We start from the raw sequence: 23,730 nt of genomic DNA on the forward strand, positions 1-23,730 counted from the left end.
AAGTCCTCCGCCCCGAATTGGATTAAAAGCTGCCAAAATAAAGGATGTAAAAAATCTCTTCCAGTATTTAAGCGCTAAAGGAAAAGAATTTTTCGAATCATAATGTTTAAAAGTACAAACTCAGAATCCAGATGCCGAAGAAACTGAAGAGAGTAACTAACTTATCCTTTCTTTTAGGACCTAAAAAAAAATGCGCCAAAGCACAGGAGGTCTCAAAACGTGGAGATCCGTTAAAAAACTGTGGTGTACAATTTTGGACAACGCTAATACTTTCTCAATCAAGAATGATGTGAATTAAAAAAAAAAGAATGTAGCGTGAAAGTTGTTTAGAAAAGTATAAATATATTCTGTCACGAAATAGTTTTTAAATAAATTACCAATAGGAAATTGGGAAGGTTTGATTTCGGCCCGAAATGTACCTTCCTAATAAAGTATAAAAGAAATTAATATACGATTAAGATTAATTAAAATTAGCTGCTCTTTCTAAATTATGTAAGCAATTTTTGTACACAAATAGACAGTTCTTCGATTTAATAATAGTCGTTAATCATTTTAACCATTTATATAAGCAAACGCACATTGTCAAATAATCGAGCCATTAAACAAAAATAAAAACTTCTTAGTTTCTTAATGATGCTTTATTCTGAACAATTATTTCCGTAGAATAAATACTTATATCTTTCTGAACAATTTTTCCACTGAAAACTTTTTGTTTGAAATTCGCTCTAATATCGATGAGGTTGAAGATATAAATTCATGATTCATGCAGTGTTTTCTAAACAGCACGTTTTTCGAGTTTACTTGAAAAACGGTAGAATTAAAATTCCAAATGTTTTTGAAATGTTTCTAGGGGCCAAAATACTGCCGCCCAAAAGTAAAAAGTTATGTAAGTGCTCTATTATAAAAAAAATATACTTGCGGATTTTTCTGGAATTAAATCCCATCTAAGGACTACGCAAAGTTGCTTGCGGAGTGTTTCGCTGTAAAGTCATCGCGTATTCGGCCCTCGATACAACAAGAGAAATATACAAGCGCCGTAGATGGCCTGCCGAATTCAACCGATGTCGTTTGGAAATTTCTTCGCTTGGACGTCTTTGCTTGACTCGACAAATGTGACGCCTTCTCTTACAAATTTGGGTTTTTGGGTCAATTTGCTCAATATTAGGAATTTTAAACATTAATTTTTCATCATAAATAATTAAAAATTATAATGTTAACCACGGTTGTTAGGCGCAGCTTACTCTCACGATTCCACTAATATAAAAAACTCTTTTTTGAAGAAATGTCGCTTAAGCAATCAATGTATGTATCTCCTTAATGTAACTTTTCGATACTCAAGTCTATTTTTCTGATTTTGACGTTTCTTATTATATTTTAGAACTTTTAAAACGTAGATTCGGGTTCATTACACCTAATAAAATGTTTGCATATTTTCAGGATTTAAAAAAAATTTTTTTTTTAATTTACAGTGATCGGCTCTTCCGAGAAATGGCAGCTATTATCGCAGAGGATGGTTATGCAGAATTAGGATACGAATACGTAAATATAGATGATTGTTGGTCAGAAAAAGAGAGAGGACCCAATGATGAACTATTAGCAGATAAGGAAAGATTTCCCGATATGACGGCCCTTGGACGTTACGTAAGATATACCAAAATTTTTTTAATTTGTAAATTTTGTTGAACTTAGAAAATTTTACATATCTTTGAAATTTGAAACATATTTTGGAAGTTTTGAACAATTAAAATAATTTTGAAATTTCGAAGCTATATTTTTTCAGATGTATCTATGCGTATCAAAATTTCGTTACAAAAAGTTCTTTTTCCAGCTTCTGATATTCGTACAGCGAAAACCCGACTATTTGTACCGAAGTTTCGGTATACGTAGTCACGGAAAATCTTGAACATTTTTGAAACTGGAAAACATTTTCGAAATTTTTTGCAGTTTATGGATTTTAAATATTTTTGAAATACTTCACCTTCAAAAACTTGTGTTGAATCCTAGGTTTAAAAATGTTTGAAATTTAAAAATATTCTTAATCCTCATGCGTATGACACACACTTCCCTTTTTCAATTTTTTTAGTACATATGAGAATAACAAATGTGGGGACATTAAGAACCTGTTATAACTTTTAACAAATAGTCCCGTAGCACTGAACACTCCATGTTAAATTTCCGGCTCCATAATAATATTCAAAAACTCCCCTAAGACTTTCCCTACCACAGTTACCTGAACAAATTTAGAGTGCCTCCACGAAAAACATTTCAACAAAATTTCAAAATTGAAATAATCATACAAGTCACCTTCAGAAAACTAAAAGTTATATTCCCATGTTATCTTTTTTAAAATGGAATAGATTTTATAGTCATTATTTTAATTTAAGTTAGTTAAAAAATTTTTTGAAGACGACGAAAAAGTTAGTTTTTTTACCTGAAAATTCGTAAAGCACGTAATGTTTAATATTTTTATCTAATAATGTAGGGTTATACTCTTGAGATACTAAACTTAAAGAAAAAATTAATGCATTATTGATGAGCCCAAAAAAGGTATTTATTTTGCAAAATTACAACTCGATTTTATGGTCAAAGAACACACCATATTTTTCCATGTTGAAATCAATTTATTTTTATTTGAATGTACAAAAATAGTTCATAAAAAATACAAAAATACAAAAGCAACATAAAAAACAGTTTTTTAAAGTTACAATCATTTTTTCAAACCTACACAGTCGCTGCAAAGGCCACCGTGGTGCTCATGGCACATCGGTCGATTGCACGTGATTGCTTTTTCACGAAGCAAGCGTCGTCGTAAATTGCAGGCCATCTACAAGAGCAAGAGAATATTAAGTAATGACAGGACAACGGGTATTAAATACGACACAGTTATTCAAGGTCTATTTTGAGCGGGTGCCCAACGCATGCTGACGTTTGCAGCTCTATACTAACCCAAATTACGTTTAGTTAGTGATGTCAATTACTGGAAAAAGTCGAGACGTGGTCCACTTTCTCGAATTTAGTATGGGTTGTTCGATCTCCAAAATTTTTTGGGGTATTTATACACATAGTGCCAGTTAAGAATTAAAAAACCTGAAAACCACCCCAATACACTTACCTGAACGAATTCGAAGTGCCTCCACTCAAAACACTAAAAAATTGGAATTAACATAAACTATACTTTTTGTCCTACCCTCCTTGAAAACAAGAATGAGGAGCAGATAAAAAAAGGTTGTGTTCTGGAAATTTTATTATTATATGTGAAAGAAAGAAATAGCGTACTTAGCAAAAGGGAGACTGTGGGGTCTGGCCATGACATTTTTTAAAAGATAAATATAATTTTCTCCGTATTCTCACTTGCCTAGTGCAGGATATGTGTAGCGGGTGTAAAGTATTATGTATCGGGCGTAAAGTTTCATGCAGCGGGCGTAAAGTTTGATGTAGCGGGCGTAAAGTTACATGTCGGACCGACAGCCAAGTGCTTATGTGCGAATGTCACTGGGCTGGAAGCGGCTACATTACGCCTGTTTCACTTGCATACAATGTCGCGTTGTCAAGGGGATTCGGACAAAAATAATTTTTCATTCCCTTCAGACTGGAAAGAATAACTTTAGCCCTACTTCATTCGCATTGAAACGGGCTGAAATCAGGCGTGTGTTATGAAAATCCTATTATTTCACAAAATTTTTTTTCTTATTTCTGAATCAATTTTCTGTATTAGAGCAATAATTATTAGTATAATGATAATGACAATGATTTTTAATATCTTCAGATCCATTCCAAGGGTCTCAAGTTTGGAATTTATGCTGATTATGGTAAAAATACTTGCGGTGGATATCCAGGATTAATCGGTCATTTGGAGGACGATGCTAATCTTTTCGCATCCTGGGGTGTGGATTATATTAAGGTAGATGGATGTAATGCTGAATATAAGGATATGGATACAGGTAAATTTTAGGAAAATTATTAAAAGATCTTTTCATATTATTGCAATTTGATCGTTTCCCGGAAAAAAAAATTCCATAAATTTTTCTTTTGAAGTGACAACTTCTTATGGCACGGTGTGATCTCATAAAACCTTTACAATGAAGTGTAGTCACTTCTTAAGGAATATTTAAGAAAAGATTGCCATTATTTTAACTCTATAAGTGACAAGTTTCCAAATATTTGGTAACAATTTTCAGATTCCTTAAACAATTTTTATTGGTTTAAATAATTGTTTCCCCTGGAAATGATAAAAAGTTATTATCACCTACAATTAATCACGTAGTTAACAAATAATAAATTTACGCAGTTAATGAATGTTAAGAGTGATAATTTATGGGCAAGGCAGTACGCGTCCACTTAAGGCGCTTCCTCTGGCATTATTTTTAGTCCATGTATTACAAATGACAACTTCTCTCCTACAATTATGAATTGTTTGAAGTCTTATTTTAACCACATAATCTAAATAGCTATAAATACAAACCCTAAAAGAGGGGTTTTTCGAAAATGGTCTGGTTGTTGTTTTATTCTAATTAATTGAAAATATGATGCATTTTATGCGCCTGGAATGGAGCCAACCGTCATCACGAGTGTACCCATGGTGAACGGAATAACGGCGTGACATATTACTCAATGAAACATTGGGAGAACCCTGCTTATTTTTTTGACTATACTGTAAACAGCGTAAACTTACCCAGCAAACATGATTATAGAACAGATCTGTTACTGTTCTAGAACACAAAAGAACGTGTTCTAGAACAGGTTAGTGACAGGTTACGAACATGTGAGTAACTATGTCATCCCCCATACTCTAGAACAATTCTGTAACAGTTATAGGACGCTGTGACATACGATCTGTAACATTTCTAACACAATTCTAGAACTCGGTTACTAGTGTTCTAGAACTCAATTACAAATGCTGTATAATAAATCTGTAACAGATCTAGAACGCTGTGACAACCGATCTGTAACATTTCTAGAACAACTCTAGAACTTTGGTACGCTGCGTTGGAAAAAATGTAGAACAATTTTAGAACAGTTCTACAACTGTTATGTATCAAATGTGGAAGTGTCATGTACCCACAGTAATAGGATATCCCGGGATATTCGATTTGGCCCCATTTATGTCCCGGGTTATTCCAGCGATAACCCGTCGAAATATCCTGAGAGGCGGGAATTTTGATATGCTCATGGATATATTTTGATCCGGGACAGCGCGTACGTAGTCCCAACTAACGAAAATTATACGTCCGAGATATCTACATTAGGGATATTCTCAAAGGTCAGCTCGGACGTAGAGCAATAATTTAACAAAAACGAAAAATAAAGACAAAATGAAGAAAATAAGAAACGCAAAATGAGAAATGAAATATAAGTAGCAATCTATTTCTTATTTTTTGTGTTTTATTAACTTCATTTGGTTTTTGTTTTTAGTGAAAAGAAATAATTACATCCCGATTGAAGAAGTTCAACTTTCCCCAGTGCATCATGCAGCAGACGATAAACAAGAATTTACATTGCGCACACACGCGTGGTCCTCAGTGTTTCGCGTCAGTGCCACCCCTCCCTTTTTCCGACTTTTTCTCCTCCTTTCGGAAGTCTCTAGATGAAATTTGTACCAACTATTAATTAGAAATAGGTAAAAACAAAGGTGTCTTATACACCCAGCGTTTTTATAAATATAGAAAAAGGCCTTGGTTCTCTTCATTTAATGGCCCAAGAGAATGGATAGTTTCGCTATGTCGTATGAGAAGTAAACATTATTCTTTAAATGCTAGCCTTGCCCGAAAAAATATTATAACTGCTGGAGATTGTCCCTGCAGCCCTGAAATAGATGAAGGCTTAGAGCATGTTCTCTGGGCCTGTCCCAAATTTGAAACGCATAGAACAGACCTATTAAGAGCTCTTTGAAAACTTCTCAAGTGCCCTCCTGCATTTTGCTCATATCAAATCTTAGTAAATCCTTAATTTAAAATCGCGTCCCATATATTTAAATGTTTTAAAAAAGCCAACCTGAAAATCTAAATTACAATATAAGCTCGCTGGGTTGCCCCGTGCGGGGGAACTCGTTGAAAAACGGATCCTCTAGCGCAGAGTAATCTGCCGGGTGAACATTCGAATTCTGCAGCCTTGCTACATAATAGCCGGGTAACCGAGCTGACTGCACTATCTCTCCTGAGATGGCGTAGCTAAGCTCTGTCCGACGTTGTTTGCTTCAGATTCAGAGGACTTGTCTCCCCTTCAACTTGGTCATGGCCGGACAAACAAAGCTTTTAATAAGCCGGTATAGCGCCAACGAAGAACACGAAGAGGAAGAAGAAGCGTCAGCGCCAGGGAGCCCGGTAGAGACCACGGTCGAAGACGGATGCGCTTCTGAATAGTCTCACTTTATAGTTCAGTGTACTGATCCTTATTAAATATATTACAAGTGTAATTTTAAAAGTGTTATTGGCTCTCGTCGCTTTGCGCACGGAGTTACAATTAACCCCAGGTGTGGTTTAATATACCAGGCCTGGAGCCTGCGGTGAGTATCTTATGGTCACTGACCGGTGTCCGCCCATTTCAAAGTGCGACATTCCTATTTTAACATTGCTGAGGCATAGTTTCTAGCAATGAGAATCAGAGAGAAAAGAGAGAGGGCCTGTAGAGTCAACAAATCCCCTGTTTGAAAATCTTACCGAAGATGTTAAAAAAAGGCGCAAACTCTCTAATGTTCCTTAAGAAGAAGGATGAAAATGATTTTTACACCGTAGAGTCTAAGAAGCGTAAAAGACAAAAGAAAAAACAGCGAATCGGTAATAGCGACATAATATCAAACGCTGATTCTGAGGAATCCGGAAATTTCGTCGAGTCCGATAATCAAGTGGCTAATCCCTCATTCGCAGGTCCGAACGATAACGTAGAATTTATGGATCTATCAATTGACAGGTCACAAACCGAGATTATCCACGAGACGCAGGTTTCTCTCGCCCCCTCGGGGAAATCGTTAGTAGAACCAATCCAGTCTGATAATCGCGGTCAGAGCAAGACTTTTGCCCAATCCGTGGAGAATACCCGAAACTGCTCAAATCCACGACCCCCTGCCCATACCCAACATGCTCGGTTTCTTCGCTACAGTGATTTCGAAAAGGGAGAATACCTTATTATAGTCCAACGTAATCCTAGTTCTGAGCAGGCTAAAAAAGATCTTGCTGCACTCACGTGCGGTCATCTGCTTTAGAAGCACTTTTTAGGCCTAATCAACGATGTCCGTAGCAGTGGCTCCGGCAAATTGAGAGTGATGACAAAAACCACGCAAGCAGCAAATATCCTCTTGGAAGCAATCCCCAAGAAAATAGAAGGGCTTTTTATTCTTGTCCCGTCTAGCTTCGTGACGTGCCAGGGTGCAATCCGTGGCATTTCTCATTAAATTTCAGAATCAGAAATAATTAATAATCTTGAGGTGCTTGGCCCTTTGAGAGGCAAGGCCAAGGTTATTGGAGCGCTTCTGCTTAACCGAAACCCCATAGATCCTGCCACACAGGAAACTAAAATAACTCCTTCCAAATCGATTTTGATTACTTTCGAGGGCACGGCCCTCCCAGAAGGGACCTCAATTTACATGGCCTTCTTTCCGGTTAACCTCTAAATCCCGGGACCTAAAATGTGCATCAAATGCCCTCGATTTGGACACATTAGCATACACTGTCGATCTATGCGCGATGCAGGCGTTACGGTTCCTCGGAGGTTCAAACTGAAATGAGGCCATCTCCTAACGCGAATGGCACTTCAAAATGCGCGAACTGTGGTGGGGATCACTCACCATCTTAAAAAAAATGCCTAGAATTTCTATTTCAGAGAGAGTTATGAGTTTTTGCTGCCAAGTACAAACTACCGTTAAAAGAAGCCAAGTCGATCTTCAGATCCGGTAAGGGAGCTCAACACGCTTCCTCAACTCCCACACAAGCTAACCCTTCTCCAACATTTAGCTTCTCAAGGTTCCCAGAACTTAATGAAGCCCGCCACCCCCTCCTTTTCAGGCCCCCATTTACAGCCTCAACAACCTTATTACTCACAAACTCTGGCATTCCCTAAGACTCCACATATACCGAAACCCCCTTCACAACCTATATAGAAACTTGCAGAAGTTCATCCAAAACCCATGCAGGCCTCCTCGGATGGGCATTCCCATCAATCGTCTCGAAGATGATCCAACGCCAACTCATTGTACTCATATCTCCACAACAATGGTAGAATCCCCAGCCTTTTTCCAAACGGTTAAGCTCTGCACAAAAAAATAATACAGGTCCTATGAGCTCCTCATCCCCACTCCCCCCAATTCTCCCTTCCTCTTCCTATCCCCTCCTCCGTACCCTGCCTCCAACCCCTTCAACTCTCCCTTCCCTACTGACCCGCCTATACCCCGAAATCAAACTCAACCAGATCATCAATCATCAGTACAACCCTGTCTTTTCTGATAAACTTGGTGGAACTTTTAGTCTCGAGTCACCTCAAAACAGAGGATAGTCAAAATATTCTAAATAAAGTGTTGCACTGTGTGAACCTTCTTACTAAATCCTTACTCGCTATTGATGGTTAAGCTTAATAGATTGAGAATTGTCCAATGGAATTGCCGGGGAACCTTGAATAAACAAGGCAACTTATCAAATATCCGTGGAGTATTCGATATTCTACTTTTGTCTGAAACTTTTTTAAAATCAACTTCAAATTTTAAAATAAAAGACTTCAATTTCATCAGAGCAGGCAGGCAATATAATAACGGGGGGTGGCTTGGCCATTGCCATAAGAAGAGGAATTACATTCTCTAAAGTCACTTCTATCATTAAAATTGAAAATAATCTGGAGACTCTAGGAGTTTCAATTAGTACTACCCTAGGCGAACTTCTGATTGTTTTATATACAGATTGCTCGCCTCTGATAATTTTAAATCATCCGAGACGTGGACTTAATTATTTAATTCAATTCAAAATCTTAACTTGGCTCATTGTTTTTTGCTAGAGACTTTAACTGCCACAAGTCATTATGGGGAAGATCGCATAATTCCAGAAATGGTTTGGAACTATGCTCTGCCCTTCATAATACAAAACTTATTCCCCTCAACACAGGTAAAATCACCTATCGTACTAGACCAGACTGCCCCCTTCAATAATTGACCTAACTTTTGTGTCTCAGAACCTCTCTAACTCTCTGGCAAGTGATCACTTCTCAGTGGTAATAACCTTTTGAAATGCATTCAGGACAAAAATTAAACTTTAAATTCCCCGGATTTTGATTTTTAATCCAAGTATAAGGCTTTCGTTTAAAGTGTGCATGAAGCAGTTACTGCGGCTAGTCCTGCCTCAAGACCTCCCAAAAACTTAACTCACTCTATAGAAGACTAGACGCACATTAAACGCGGCTCGTAGAAACAAATTTAGGAAATTCTCTGAGACCCTAGATAGGACAAGACCGATTTCAAGAGTTGGGCGAGTCGTTAAGTTTCTTAAGAACAAATACACTTAACGGGCGAATGCATCTTGTTTAGGGGATAGAGAGACGATTCAAAAACACCATTCACTGGCTGAAGAGATGCTTCCACCAACGGTCTTCTTCAACTCCTTTCTCTGAAAACTTTCAGAGGAACGAGTTTCTGGAGGCCCCGTTCACGGAAGCTGAACTTTCCAATGCCTTAACTTCAATGAAAACTAAATCCTTTCCTGGCTTGGACATAATTGACAATAATATTTTACTTTCGCTTCCTGATGAGGTGAAAATAACTCTTCTTGCAATTTATAATGAAATTTACCTATCTGGCTCCTTCCCAGACTCTTGGAATAACTTTTTAATTTTTTTGTCCCTAAATCATCAACAGGAAAATTCCGTCCAATTGTTTTAGCTTCATGTTTGCTTAAATTGATAGAAAGGCTCATCTACAACAGACTCTCGTGGTACGTGGAGCATAATCATATACTTTCCCCTACTCAATTTAGTTTTAGAAAGAGAAGACCCTGTGCTGATATCCTCGCTATTTAATGGTCCGAGATTTTTTCGGGTTTTGCAAATGGTGAAATTGTCGTTGGCCTGTTGCTGGATCTGAAAGGTGCATTCCCCAATGTCATTCCCAAAATTCTAACTGAAGATCTCCAAGAAATTGGTGTTCCCCGACAAATGGCTAGATTTATCTACAATGCTACCTCTTGCGAAAACTTCTATTACAAAGTATTCTAAGTCCAATTAACTATTCAATTTATACCAGAAAGAAACCCCATTGGGCACAAAATTTGGCGACGTCTTTACGACATCGTTACGACAACTTTACGACGTCCTATGTCCATGTCGTTAGGGTAACTTTACGACTTCGTAGATGAGTCGTATGATCTGACGATGTCTTTACGATATCACAAAGACACCGAGACGATATGACATAGGAGGTCGTAAAGTTGTCGTAAAGATGTCGTAACGATGTCGTAAAGACGTCGCCAAATTTTGTGCCGACTGGGACACCGTCTAATCCCGGGAAATTGCATTATCATACCCGGTAATAAGCGTAGAATAGAGAAGAATAATTATTTTCAGATTTCAGCGCAAAAGTGAAGATTATTCTATTATTTTGAATGCGCGATTTTTCCATCTGTCTAAAATGCCATAATAAGAATAAATTACCTGCTAAACTTATTCACTTCTATTTCCATAGCGACCGCTACACAGTTTTCTATTCTCCCAAAGGAAACGTGTTTTCATTATATGTAATTCCTTCTAATTGTACCGGTAACGCACCTCACAGAGATATTTTTTATTCCTCAGAAGTGGTCATATTTTGTTTTTATTTAATTCCTTCTAATTAGTTCACAAAATATGTGTAATAAGTTGTTTTAATTCCTTCATGCGGAATGTAAATTCTGAAATTTTAATTCTCACCAATTCAACTCTGCCTCTCTAGAGTTAAAATCATTGAAATTCACACATTTGAATATATTTATTTGTTGCATTTTTAAGACGTTTAAATAAATTATTAAGGTAAAAATAAATATAAATTTGAATATTTTTCGAATTTATAAGTTATAAAATGATTTAATAGTAAAAAATAGGTTAAATAAATGCTTTCGTTAAATTTTACTAAGTCGATGGAGAGGAATAGGATTTGCACTTTTTCTGTTCCCGTTTTGGGATTTTTAAGCGGAGGAAAAATCGCGTATTCATAGGAATACAAATTCTTAATTTTTCTGAATTCAACGCTTGTCGCTATTCTTTGTCGATCTGCTGACCCAACTGTATTCATCAAATCCCTATAGAAATGCCTTAACGACCTTGCTGTTTTTTTAGGACAAAAAATCTTGAGCTCTTCCCGGAAAAACCAAACTGGTCTTCTTCAACAGACAGAAACTAGATACATCTGACTCATCATATACCTTATCATTAAACAACATTACCATCTCCCCCTCGATTCACGTCAGATTTCTCGGAATTATTCTAGACATTAGGTTATCATTCAAATATCTTTATCTTTATTTATGCGATAAGATAAGAAAGATCCTTAACATCATTAAAGTATTGAGAGACACATGGTGGGGTGCAGACCCAAACATCCTTAGGCACACTTAAGGCCCGGCATAATTCTTCTTGATTTCGAGAGACAAATCATGTTCGTTTTTGAATTTGCGACACCAGCTGACAGTAACACTACAGCCAAGAAAAATGAGAAAAAAAGTGAGGTGCAAGAGGTGGAAGCAAAAAAACCTTACAAGAGTTTTTTGTTAAGGGGGGGAGGAGCTACTCCCTAAACAGAAAAAAAAATTTTTCTATGGTGGTCTTCTTTTATTTTTGCCTTAAATTAAGCTGATTTCTAAAATTTTATAATAATTATTTCTTAAAAATAGCCATTAAGGGTCTTCAATTAAAAAAAAAAAAAAAATTATGGCTAATCCTTAACCTTTTATATTAAAAACAAGCCCCACTTGGTCTTCGAATAGAGGCAGCAAGATTCGGGTACTAAAGAAGAAGGTGATGAAGCTTGTTTTAGCCATCAAAGTCTAGCTTTTAGATCCCTGAACAGCTATAGCCGTAGAGGGACTTCCCTCTATATATAGAACGAAAAATATTTGTCGATTTCCGTGATTTATTTTTAGAGTAAGGAATGTATATATATCTTCACGGTCATATGTATTTTTTATGATATAATTATAATTCACGAAACGATTTTTGTTGCCTAAAAAAATGAAAAATGGCGAAGACGTAAACAAGGGAGCGTTCACATATGATGTCACGCTTTATTTCAAGCTTTTTTTTATTCTTCTCAAAGAATGTATCAAACAGCTAGGATATATATGGATTTAATACTTTTCAAGTTAATAAATAAAAATAACAAAACCCTCCGTGTCATCACGCGCAGAATGACTCGTCCCCCCATATGTCACGATTTGACACGCTTCACAAGAACCCCCCCGCCCTCGGTGCGTGACATCAAAAGTGAACGCTCCCCAAGTCGCCGTGAAGCTGTCCAGACCGGATGCCGAATGCGGTGTGCAATCCAGCACCTCGTTGGATTATCCGACACAGTCTGCGCAAAAAAATTGATTGGTATATACATGTGGTAACTGGAGAAATCAATAATATTGAAAGTATAATGATAATTGGCTAAAAGGGAAGCCTTAGAATAAAAAATTTGATTTTCTTTTTAAACAATTTCAAACTTGGACCCAGACAAAATAGTATATTGTGCTACAAGTGCGGAAAGTAATCAGTTCCACACAAGTGTGAAGTTAGTTATATGAGCCAGAGACGACCCGAAGATGAGCCGATGGCAAGTAGTGTAAACTTCACAAGAGTTTCAATTGCCTACTGTTAGCTCCTGTAGCACCCAAAAGTTTTTCTAACAAATGCGGGAAATTTTCGATTTGAGAAACAATAAAACCAATTTTTTGAATATTTATGGTAATTCTTGGAAATTTGTGGTAAAATTACAAACATTACCTAGAAATTCCGGAAATTTTTTGTAAATTTGTAAATTACCGAAAATTTATAGAAATTTAGTGTATCCGAAGCTTTTTGGAAGAAATTAAAAAACTTATGAAAATTTGATAAATTTCAAAAATGTCCTGAAATTTATGAAAAATTATCAAATTACCATTAATTTCAGATTTCTAATAGTTTCCAAAATTTTCGGTAATTTATCGGCAATTTATGGTAATTTATCAGTAATTTATGGAAACTTATCACTTCGAGTATGTTCAATAACTATTCACTACTCAAAATCAGTCTCTCAAGCGTCAAATCATAATGAAGTGAGGTTATGATTCCGACAGTCCTGGAAAGTAATTCTGACTCGAAATGCGGAAGCGCAAAAGCAAGAAAAAGTAATCTTACTAAAAGAGCGCAAGCGCAGCAGCTAGAACAAGTCTTTTTCTAACTGCTTTTTACCACGGTTTCGTAATTGGTCACTTCCCGGACGCAACACATGCTTCGAAAATCGAACATTTCGTGTGTACGTTAGAAAAACATTTTTATTTTGATAATTTTTAGTCGATCTTAGGTTCATCCATTGGACTTTGCGTTCCGTTCGCGCCAAAGCAGAGAGTATGGTGGGGGTATTAATGGAACTGAGTCGAACGTATTTGAGCATCGGATTGGCGGGACCTTGGTTTGTTCGTAACTCCCCAAGCGAAGCAGAAGCGAGTCAAGCTCAAAGGCTCGCGGAACTTCATTTTTGAGAATTAACCAAAATCACTAACTGCATCGTATTCTAAAAGTTTCAAACTATAAATTTAGGCTATAAAAAATGCCTTTTTGAAGCCTCTATAGAAACACCCCCCTTAAACAATTAAATATTAGTTTAAAATACTTGAAAACTTGTCACTTATCGAATACAAAAAAATGCATATTTAAATAAATTTTTTCAATACCATCTTCAGGAGGATTTTACATAACGCTGCTATTTAGCATATTTTGGAACATTTTCCAGGCCTTCCTTTTTCTGCAAAAAAGAAACAATTTAGAGGACTGATCAGGAAAATAAGAAATAAAAATTTGAACACGTATAAATTTGGACCAGTCTCGTGTAGATTCGTATTTTCCAGATTTTACTAAGAAAATTAAATGCGCCACTGACTCCAGAAAAAGTAGCTTTTTACGATTTACAGCTGGAAAATGTTTTTAAAAAATCTGCCCGCAAGTTTCAGCGCGTCTAGGGCGCCTTTGTACACGAACTTTTTAAAACTAAAGGTAAAAGCATCGAAAACAGTAATTTGGTGATTGTGAATTCTCTTTTGTAAAAGATGCTTCGGCTTTAACGAACACATTCTCCTCACGTATGTCGTGCTTCGCACTCGAGTTTATTCCTGAAATTTCATATGATTCCCATAAATATATATTATTATGATTCATAATATGCATTGGAATTAAAACAGGCGTAGTTTCATTGTCCCGTTTAAAAAAATGCGCATTCTTTAAAAAAAAGTTGTGATTAAACATTTCATTGCAACTTTTGTCGTTTTTCCATAAACTGAATTTGCTCATTTCTAATTTTATTTTTATGATTTAAACTTTACTTATACGCTCTACTGCCCGGTAACAAGCGTTGAATTCAGAATAATTAAGAATTTATATTCCTATGAAAACGCGATTTTTCCTCGGTCTAAAAATCCCCCAACGGGAACAGATAAAGTGCAAATCATATTCCTCTCAATCGACTTAGTAAAATTTAACCAAAGCATTTATTTAACCTATTTTTCATTATTAAAGCTTTTTATAACTTACAAATTTGAAAAATATTCAAATTTATATTTATTTATATTTTAATAATTTATTTAAACGTCTTAAAAAATGCAACAAAGAAATCTATTCAAATGTGTAAATTTAAATGATTTCAACTCTAGAGAGGCAGAGTTGAATTGATGAGAATTAAAATTTCAGAATTTACATTCCGCATGAAGGAATTAAAACAACTTATTACACATATTTTGTGAACTAATTAGAAGGAATTAAATAAAAACAAAATATAACCACTTCTGAGGAATAAAAAATATCTCTGTGAGGTGCGTTACCGGTACAATTAGAAGGAATTAAATATATTGAAAACACATTCTCTTTGGGAGAATAGAAAACTGTGTGGCGGTTGCTATGGAAATAGAAGTGAATAAGTTTAGCATGTATCTTATTCTTATTGTGGCATTGTAGACAGATGGAAAAATCGCGCATTCAAAATAATAGAATAATCTTCACTTTTGCGCTGAAATCTGAAAATGTGAATTTTTCTCTATTCTACGCTTAATACCGGGTGAGCATCCTTACCGTTTTAACTTTGGATATTAGATTATTTTGTTTGCTGACAAAATTTGAATTTTTGATTTTTCAAAAAAATTAAAAAAGTTGTTATGATAATCTTGTAGAGCATTTAAAAATCAAACTTTTTCTTCTCTTGACTTTTTTTCATATTGTAAGCTATTTGGCTAAAAAGGTTCATTTTCGTGTTTTTTGGAAGTTTGTAAATGCTATAACTCAGGTAATTTTTGGTTTTATGAAAAAAGTCATTAGGATAAATTGTTCAAGTTTTTAAATACTATAAGCATACATACAGAAAAATTTGGAATTTTGAAAAAAGTGGTCTTAAATATATTCAAAATGCGCTCAATTTTTGACTTTTCACCCAAGATGGCTGGCTAACGAACTTGAACTTTAGTTTAGGACACTAATAGAGTGTACTAAAGGCCACTGTAATAGATTAATTTTTTCAAACGTTATCACGCTCACAGACATAAAGATATACAGGCAGACCGACAGGCACACATTCGTAAAAACCTGTTTTTCGGATTGAGTGGGTCTTAAGACGTGGACCTTTTGACAAAAATTGGGGGGGGGGGGGGGTCTATTTTACACAAATCTAATACCTTGTCTGATGTGCATGTTATAATAATTTTTTAAACAATTGAATGGTGGTTAAAAATGCTTGCAAAAGTTTAAATAAACTATTTAAAAAATCTTGCCTTTAGCAAGAATTTTACATAAAGCTTTTTCTTTCTGGTTTTTTTCGGGCACAATACAAGAATTGTTGGGGGATGGCAAAATCCATGGATTCGGTCTTATACATTTTTTAAAATAAAATTTCGCTATGTCAAATGCAAAATGTGACAAATTACAAAATAGGTGCAAAACGTGAGTTTAAAAATAGGTAAAAAAACAATAAGATTTTTTAATCCATTTAGATGTATTATCTCAGTCGGCACCGGGACGTCCTAAAGACGCCCTTGGAATGTACCTGTATGTCATATGATTTGACGTCTTTAAGACATCCTTTGGATCTTTCATGTCGTTAAAAGGTCCTCAGGACGTCCTTAAGATGTCGGCCGAAGGACGTATATAGGACAAGCTTAGGACTTGTGTGCCCACTGGGATTTAGTACAACCACTTGAAGATTTATTAAAAAAGACTTCAAAACTCAAGATTCTCTTAAAGCCTAGATTTAAACCCAAATGTTAATTTTCCCAGGTTACCCTGAATTCGGTAAATACCTAAATAAAACTGGCAGACCTATGGTTTATTCCTGCAGTTGGCCTGTCTATCAAACCTACAACAATATGACGGTAAGTAATTTCTGTCAAGAAATTAGATAAAATCAACTGTCAACCCCCCAAAAAAGTTCAAAATTATTGACATAAGGAACCTATATCCCTCGAAATTTTGTTTGCATTCATACTCTATCCTGTAATATGTAGGTAATTACTAATCTTGTAACATGCTAAAATATATGATGCACTTTTCAGCCATTGCCCGCCAGTTTGAGCGCACGTCTGTTGAATCTCGCCCCCGCGCTCTATAATGTACACCGAACTCTTGCTTTCAGTCCAGTGCGGGGGTTGCCGGCAAATACTCTTGGCCACAATTCAGGGAAATCCAAACGTAAACAGTCGCGGCCGCCCAAACATTTTCCATTTGAAATGCATAATATTACGCAATACACTCGAATGATGTGAGTACTCGGGCACTGCGGTTCTTCCGAGGCATTCTGAGGCATTGTGTACTCCCTTCACATTTGTGCCTAGAACTTTTAAAATTAAAGGTCAAACATCAACAACTGTAATTTGGTGATTTTTAATTCTCGCTTGTTAAAGTTCCTTCGGCTTTAACGAACACATTCTCATCACTCAACTCGTGCTTCGCACTCGATTTTATACAAAGTACGAACTTTTGAACATTAAGTTCAACTCTAGTATATCAAATCTTATCTTTATTTCTGTACCTGAGTATCGGAATGATTATTCAGTGTTGTTTCGAAAATCTAATTTTTTTATTGTCAATGTTATTTTTCACGATTATAACAACAACTACGCATCTCATGAAAAAATGATTACTGCAAAATTTGTAGCTCCTTTTTAACTGAACAAATTTAGTCCGTTCCTTTTTTCGTAGCTCATATCATTTGTCCAAAAATTTAATTTCTTTATTTTTAATGTTATTTTATTACGTTTAAAACAAAAACTATGCGTCCCATGAAAAAATTTGTAGCTGTTTTTTGGCTGAACAAATTTTGCCTATTCATCATTTTCGTAGCTTATATCGTTGGTCCAAACAATGAATTTATTTTTATGTTTAATGTTCTTTTATTACGATTAAAACATACACTACGTGTCCTATGAAAAAATGTGTTCCTCTTTTTCGGCTGAACAAATTTCTTTTTTTTGTATAGCTTATATCGTGCGTTACTTGACTTAAAATTTTCATTTTCGTGTTTTTTTTTTAATTTTGAAAATGCTATAACTCGGATTATTTCCTTTCCATTGAAAAAAGTCTCAAGGATAAATTGTTCGAATTTTCGAGCACTGTGAATAGTCGTACATAGAATTTTTAAATCTTGAATAAAATAGGTCTCCAATTTTTTTGAAAATCCTCTTACTTTTTGAATTTTTATCCAAAATGTCTGCTAAGAAACTCGGCCTTTCTTTGTAGGCGCTTATAATGCGTACCAGAGGCAATCCAGTCAGATAATTCCTTGAAATATTACCGTATTCACAGACTACATCAATGACAACGACAGACACATATGTAAAGACTATTTTTTCTGGCTCAGGGGCCTCGTCGACATTTGTTAGAATCTGCGAGAGTCATTTTTCGCATAAAACCAATACCATCTTACTGAGATGAAAATGTAAAAATCCACACACGTTACATGAGCCGGGATATGAGAGTCTTTCGACTCCCGGTTAGATTAGGTTTTAAACTCGAAGCGCTGTCATCGGATCAAATCGAGAGTTATAAGACTAGCACATCGAGGTTTATGTAATGTACGTAGATTTTTGAAAATCTATTATTCTCGAGAATAACTGAAGAGTGTATCTTATTGCTTTAGCATACTACAAGTTTGTTGATAACCTATTACTGAGAGAACTATGAATCCAAAGAAAATCCCGAAGGGTATAGGTTCCCCTTATAAAGTGATTTTTCCTTAATTTTGTTTTCAGCCTGACTGGAAGGCTATAACTAATACCTGCAATTTGTGGAGGAACTGGGCCGACATTCAGGACTCCTGGGATAGTGTTAAATCCATTATAGATCATTTTGGCGATATACAAGATACAATTGTACCACTTGCTGCACCCGGACAATGGAACGATGCTGATATGGTAATTGTTGGTGATTTTGGATTGAGTCATGAGCAGAGCAAAGTGCAAATGGCTATTTGGGCTATTCTTGCTCAACCTCTTTTGATGTCCAATGATCTCCGCAACATCAGACCAGAGTACAAAGCAATTTTACAGAATAAGAAAATTATTGCCGTGGACCAGGATCCTCTTGGAATTCAGGGAAGGAGAATAAAATCAAAGTCAAAGGTTGGTCAGGAAAATGAATAAATTAATTATATTCCAGCAGGATTAGTTTAAGTAAGTTTGACAATTGAACGGCCGCATGCAAGAACCACCTTAGCGCTCGAACACGCGGAGAAGTATTGTCCGCGGAGCAAATTTGGAAGATTGTTCAAATTTGATTTTTGACAGTCGACACTTGCAGAGAATTTTATTGCACATCTTTTTTGTAGGGCAATCAAATTTCTACGTTGTTTAGTTTTTATGTTATTCAAGAAAAACTAAATTTTTCACCGCAATAATATTTAATACCTTTTTGCGTTCAACTCGCCAGATCTTCGTCGGAAAGTGATATTTTTTCTTGAAGATTTTTTGTAACATTATAGAACATACTCTACGACTCTAGAGTGATCATGAACATTAACAAACATTTTAGGGCCGTGTAGTAAATTTAAAAAATATTTTCGTCGGAATCTTGGGTGCATAGATACAAACGAAAATGTTGTGTGAGGAAGTTTCAAATTTTGAAAACTTCCAGCGAGAAAAATGTTCCTTGGGGATCGAAGAAGTTTTTCCAGAAAGTTATAGATCTTTAGTCATTAGGGGGAAAAAGTGAGGGCCACGTGAACATTATATACGGCGTGTTGCGTTCGACTCGGATCCAGAAAACATAGCGCGGCGGTGTAAATTCACTATTAAATTAAATTCATATTAATATGTGTAAATTCATATTAATGCTGTACTTAAAATTTTTTACTAAATATAATTCAAAAACAGACCCCAGTTTTTTAAACAGTTTTAGCTGTTCAACAAATCCTTTTTTTTTAATTAAATAAAACTATAGAAAAGAACAAAATTAAAATTAAAAGCACTTTTATTATTTGAATGCATAGTGATAGTGCAAAAAAATGCTTAATCGAATAAAGAATAAAGACAAAGTATATTTTTTGCGTCATCTTGTAGCTTATAAAATTTGATGAGAAATTATGTACGTACAAAATATATACATCATATTAAATTCCAACCATTCTTTCGAAAGTTATAAACTGAATGTTTATGAAATTGCTAGACACCATTTTTAGAAAATCAAAAAAACATGACGCCTAGAGCTTTATACGTATTCATACTTTTTGAGCTCATGAAGTAAATGTAATGTCTCATGACTTATAAACTTAAATTTTAACTTTTTATAAAAATTAATACATCTTTAGGAAATTGTAGCCAAATTTTAATAAAATACAATATTTCACTTTATTGTTTCTAATCTAAAAAAACACTACTTTTATCAGGCGATTTCTTCACGAGAACTTAAATTGAAGCGGCGGATGCAATAACCACCTTAAAGCACGAACTATTTTGTCGCGCATCTTTTTTGTACGACAAAAAAATTCAATGTTTTTTTCGTTTTTTATTTATTTAAGAAAAACGAAAATTTTCAACGAAAAAAGAATCAATACTTTTTTGCATTCAACTCGCTAGATCTTTATCGGGAATTGATATTTTTTCTTGAACATTTCATGTAACATTATTTAACATATTCCACGACTGTTGGAGTGTTTATCTTATTTTAAAAACATTTCAGAGCTGTGTAGTGAATTTTCAAAAATATTTTCTTCGAAGTCTGGGATGCATGTATATAAACGGGAAAGTTGTGTGAGGAAGTTTCGAATTTTGACAACTTCCAGTGAGAAAAATCTTCCTTAGGGATCAAAGAAGTTTTTCCAAAAAGTTTTAGATTTTTTGTCATCAGGGGAAAAAAGTGAGAGTGATGTGAAAATCATGTACGGCTTGCTAACCTCGACTTGGATCGTACGTCAATGTACGTCAACCCGTGGCGCTATGTTCTCGCGTACCTAGTCGAGGTTAGATCGCCGTACATAGTTTTCACATGGTCCTCACTTTTTCCCTCTAATGACTAAAGATGTAAAACTTTTTGGAAAAACTCCTTTGATCTCTAAGGAAGACTTTTCTCACAGAAAGTTGTCAAAATTCGAAACTTTCTCGTTTATATACATGCTTCCCAGATTTCGAATAAAATATTTTTGTAAATTCACTAAGTAGCTCTGAAATGTTTTTTATAATAAGATAAACACTATAACAGTAGTAGAATATGTTGAAGAATGTTACGTAAAATTCTCAAGAAAAAATATCAATTCCCGAGAAACCATCCATTTGTTTACAGTCGTGTTCCGCTGCCCCATGTTTTCTCGATCCGAATCGAACGCATCACGCCGTACATAATTTTCACATTGTCCTCACTTTGTTCGCCTAATGACTAAAGATTTAAAACTTTTTGGAAAAACTTCTTTGATCCCTAGGGAACATTTTTCTCACTGGAATTTTTCAAAATTTAAAACTGCCTCACACAACATTTTCGTTTTTATGTATGCACTCAAGATTCCGAAGAAAATATTTTTTTAAATTTACTACACGGCCCTAAAATGTTTTTTAAAGATCGTGATCACTCTAACAGTCGAAGAGTATGTTGAAGAATGTTATATAAAAATTTCAAGAAAAAATAACACTTTCCGACGAAGATCTGGCGAATTGAACGCAAAAAGGTATGAAATATTATTGTGGTGAAAAATTTAGTTTTCCTTAAAGAACATAAAAACTAAACAACGTAGAATTTTGATTGCCATAAAAAAGATGCGCAATAAAATTCTCTACAAGTATCGACTGTTAAAAATCAAATTTGAACAATCTTCCAAATTTGCTCCGCGGACAATACTTCTCTGCGTGTTCGAGCGCTAAGGTGGTTATTGACAATAGACTAGCAACACATTTTTCTTTCCTCTTTTTTATTTTGGACCAAAAAAACAATTTTCTTTTTTACGGATAATTTTTATCTTTTTTCAAATTGCAATAGGAACATTTTATGTTGGTTACCCAAATTTGGTCTTTGGATTCTCGGTTGTGATTTCAGGAATTCTGCACATTAACTTGATTATTGGACGTTAAATAGGATTTGAAATTTGATTTTCATCTCATTTAAATTTCTTAAATTAAAGACAAATAAATAAACTTAAATAAACGACAAATGCCTTTTGGGAAATGACGAATGATGGGTGGCGACTGATGATTGACGATTAACTATTGATGATGGGCGATTGAAGATAGAAAACTGACGACTGACGCTTCAAAACTGACGAATGACAATTTCGATGATTGACAATGGACGATATACGATTGGCAAGTATCAATTGATTATTTACTATTGACAATTGGCGATTGTCGATTGACAATTATCTACTGCCAATTAAATATTGACGACTTGCGATTGAAGATTGGCGAATGATGATTAAAGATTAAGGATTCAGAATTGACGACTGATTGTTGTCAATTGATGATTGACCGGGGGCGATTGATTATTGACGCTTTATTCTTAATGACTAATGATCTTCGATTGTCATTTAAGGATTGAGGATGGATAATTGACGACTGCTGATTAACGATTGACGACCGACAAATTACGATTTACTGTTAAAGATTAAAGATGGACGATTGGCAATTGATGATCGGCGATTGACAACGGAGGACAGACGATTATCGATTGCCAATTGACTATTGAGAATTGCCCGTTGGAATTTGACAATTGACTGCTGACGTTTGGCGATTGAAGATTGCCTACTGACAATTGAGGATTGACGTGTGACAATAGCAGATGGACCATTTTTTATTTACAATCGACAACTGACGATTAAGGATTGACGATGGAAGATAATAGCATGGATGATAAACGATTGCTAATTGACAATTGACGATTTATGGGTGAGGACTGACGATTGACATTAGTCAATTGATTATGGGCAATGTGCGATTGATAGTTGACGCTTTATGATTAATGATTGATAATTTTGGATTGCCATTTAACGATTGACGATTGAAAATTGGTGATTGACGATTTGTTTTTTTAGGACGACAATATTGAGATTTGGGTAAGACCTATAACTCCAAATTTCGATAAGTATTACTCCTATGCGATAGCATTTTTGAATTCTGGAACAGATGGAACTCCTACTGACGTTACTGTCACCTTGAAAGAAATCGGGCTAGACTATTCTGCTGGTTACCGTTGTGAGGTAATAAAAGTCTAATAGAAAATTTAAAAATATGTGCTATTCTTTTCTGAAATTTTAATTTTATTGTAAATTTATATCTCTTTTTGCAGGATTTGTATAATAATGTTACCTACGATATCTTAAAACCAAGAATGAAAATTACAGTTAGGGTGAACCCTACAGGTGTCGTGATGCTTCGATGTGATTTAAAAATCGTAAAAAGGGCAAAATAATACAATGATACACAACTGCAATAGAAATGAAATAGATAATTTATTCTTAAAGATTAGTCAGTTCATCCTGATCACTATTTCTCCTTGGCTTAGAATTGTTTGTTTAGAAAAATTTTGAGAATATTTTAGGAATTGTTAAAACTGCTGTATTGTTTTCTTAGACATTTAATTAGAACAAAATTTCAAAATCAAAACTGTAAACGTTTGAAACAGAAAGATGTTGAATTAAAATCATTTAAAATCAAATCTGTTGGAATTTTGTTGGATATACTCGATATTTTTTGAAATCCTTTTAAACCAATTTCCTTCTTATCCCTTGAAATCTTTGCCCTGTTGCCTGGTCTAATTAATAAATATGAAATCCATTAATTTTGACTGTATTGTTCAGTTTCTGAAATGTACGGGGACAAAATTAGTTTTGGAAAAAGATTACCATAGTGTTTCTACAAGAACATTGGAGTCCCGTGACTTCTTAATTTTCCTAGATGCATTGTAGCAGTTCTGTCTCAAAGAACTTCTGCTTCTTGCATATTATCCCAAACCTCTTTCTTACTTCCAGTATTTTATTTCAGATCAATTCAGAAATATAAATGCTCATTCGGAAAGAATTCTCAGATATACAGTTCGTGAGTGTAACTTTCTGAATGTAGAAATCAGGAATCGAAATAAATTGTCTTTAAAATGTTC

General features: G+C 35.0%; 1 protein-coding gene across 2 annotated transcripts in view; it reads left to right on the plus strand.

Annotated features, from left to right (window-relative positions):
• The window catches only part of LOC117174404 (alpha-N-acetylgalactosaminidase-like), a 27,743-nt gene extending 4,454 nt beyond the window's left edge, over positions 1–23,289 (plus strand). For both annotated transcript variants that reach the window (XM_033363498.1, XM_033363499.1), the window contains exons 2-7: positions 1,470–1,641; positions 3,767–3,941; positions 16,438–16,532; positions 18,408–18,776; positions 22,667–22,831; positions 22,921–23,289. In XM_033363498.1, coding sequence (XP_033219389.1) covers positions 1,470–1,641; positions 3,767–3,941; positions 16,438–16,532; positions 18,408–18,776; positions 22,667–22,831; positions 22,921–23,043 — 1,099 coding nt within the window. In that variant the 3' untranslated portion in view covers positions 23,044–23,289. The remainder of the gene's footprint in view (positions 1–1,469; positions 1,642–3,766; positions 3,942–16,437; positions 16,533–18,407; positions 18,777–22,666; positions 22,832–22,920) is intronic.
• Positions 23,290–23,730: the final 441 nt, after the last annotated feature.

This window comes from Belonocnema kinseyi, chromosome 6 (genome assembly GCF_010883055.1).
Source record: "Belonocnema kinseyi isolate 2016_QV_RU_SX_M_011 chromosome 6, B_treatae_v1, whole genome shotgun sequence".
In the NCBI taxonomy this organism is placed as follows: domain Eukaryota; kingdom Metazoa; phylum Arthropoda; class Insecta; order Hymenoptera; family Cynipidae; genus Belonocnema; species Belonocnema kinseyi.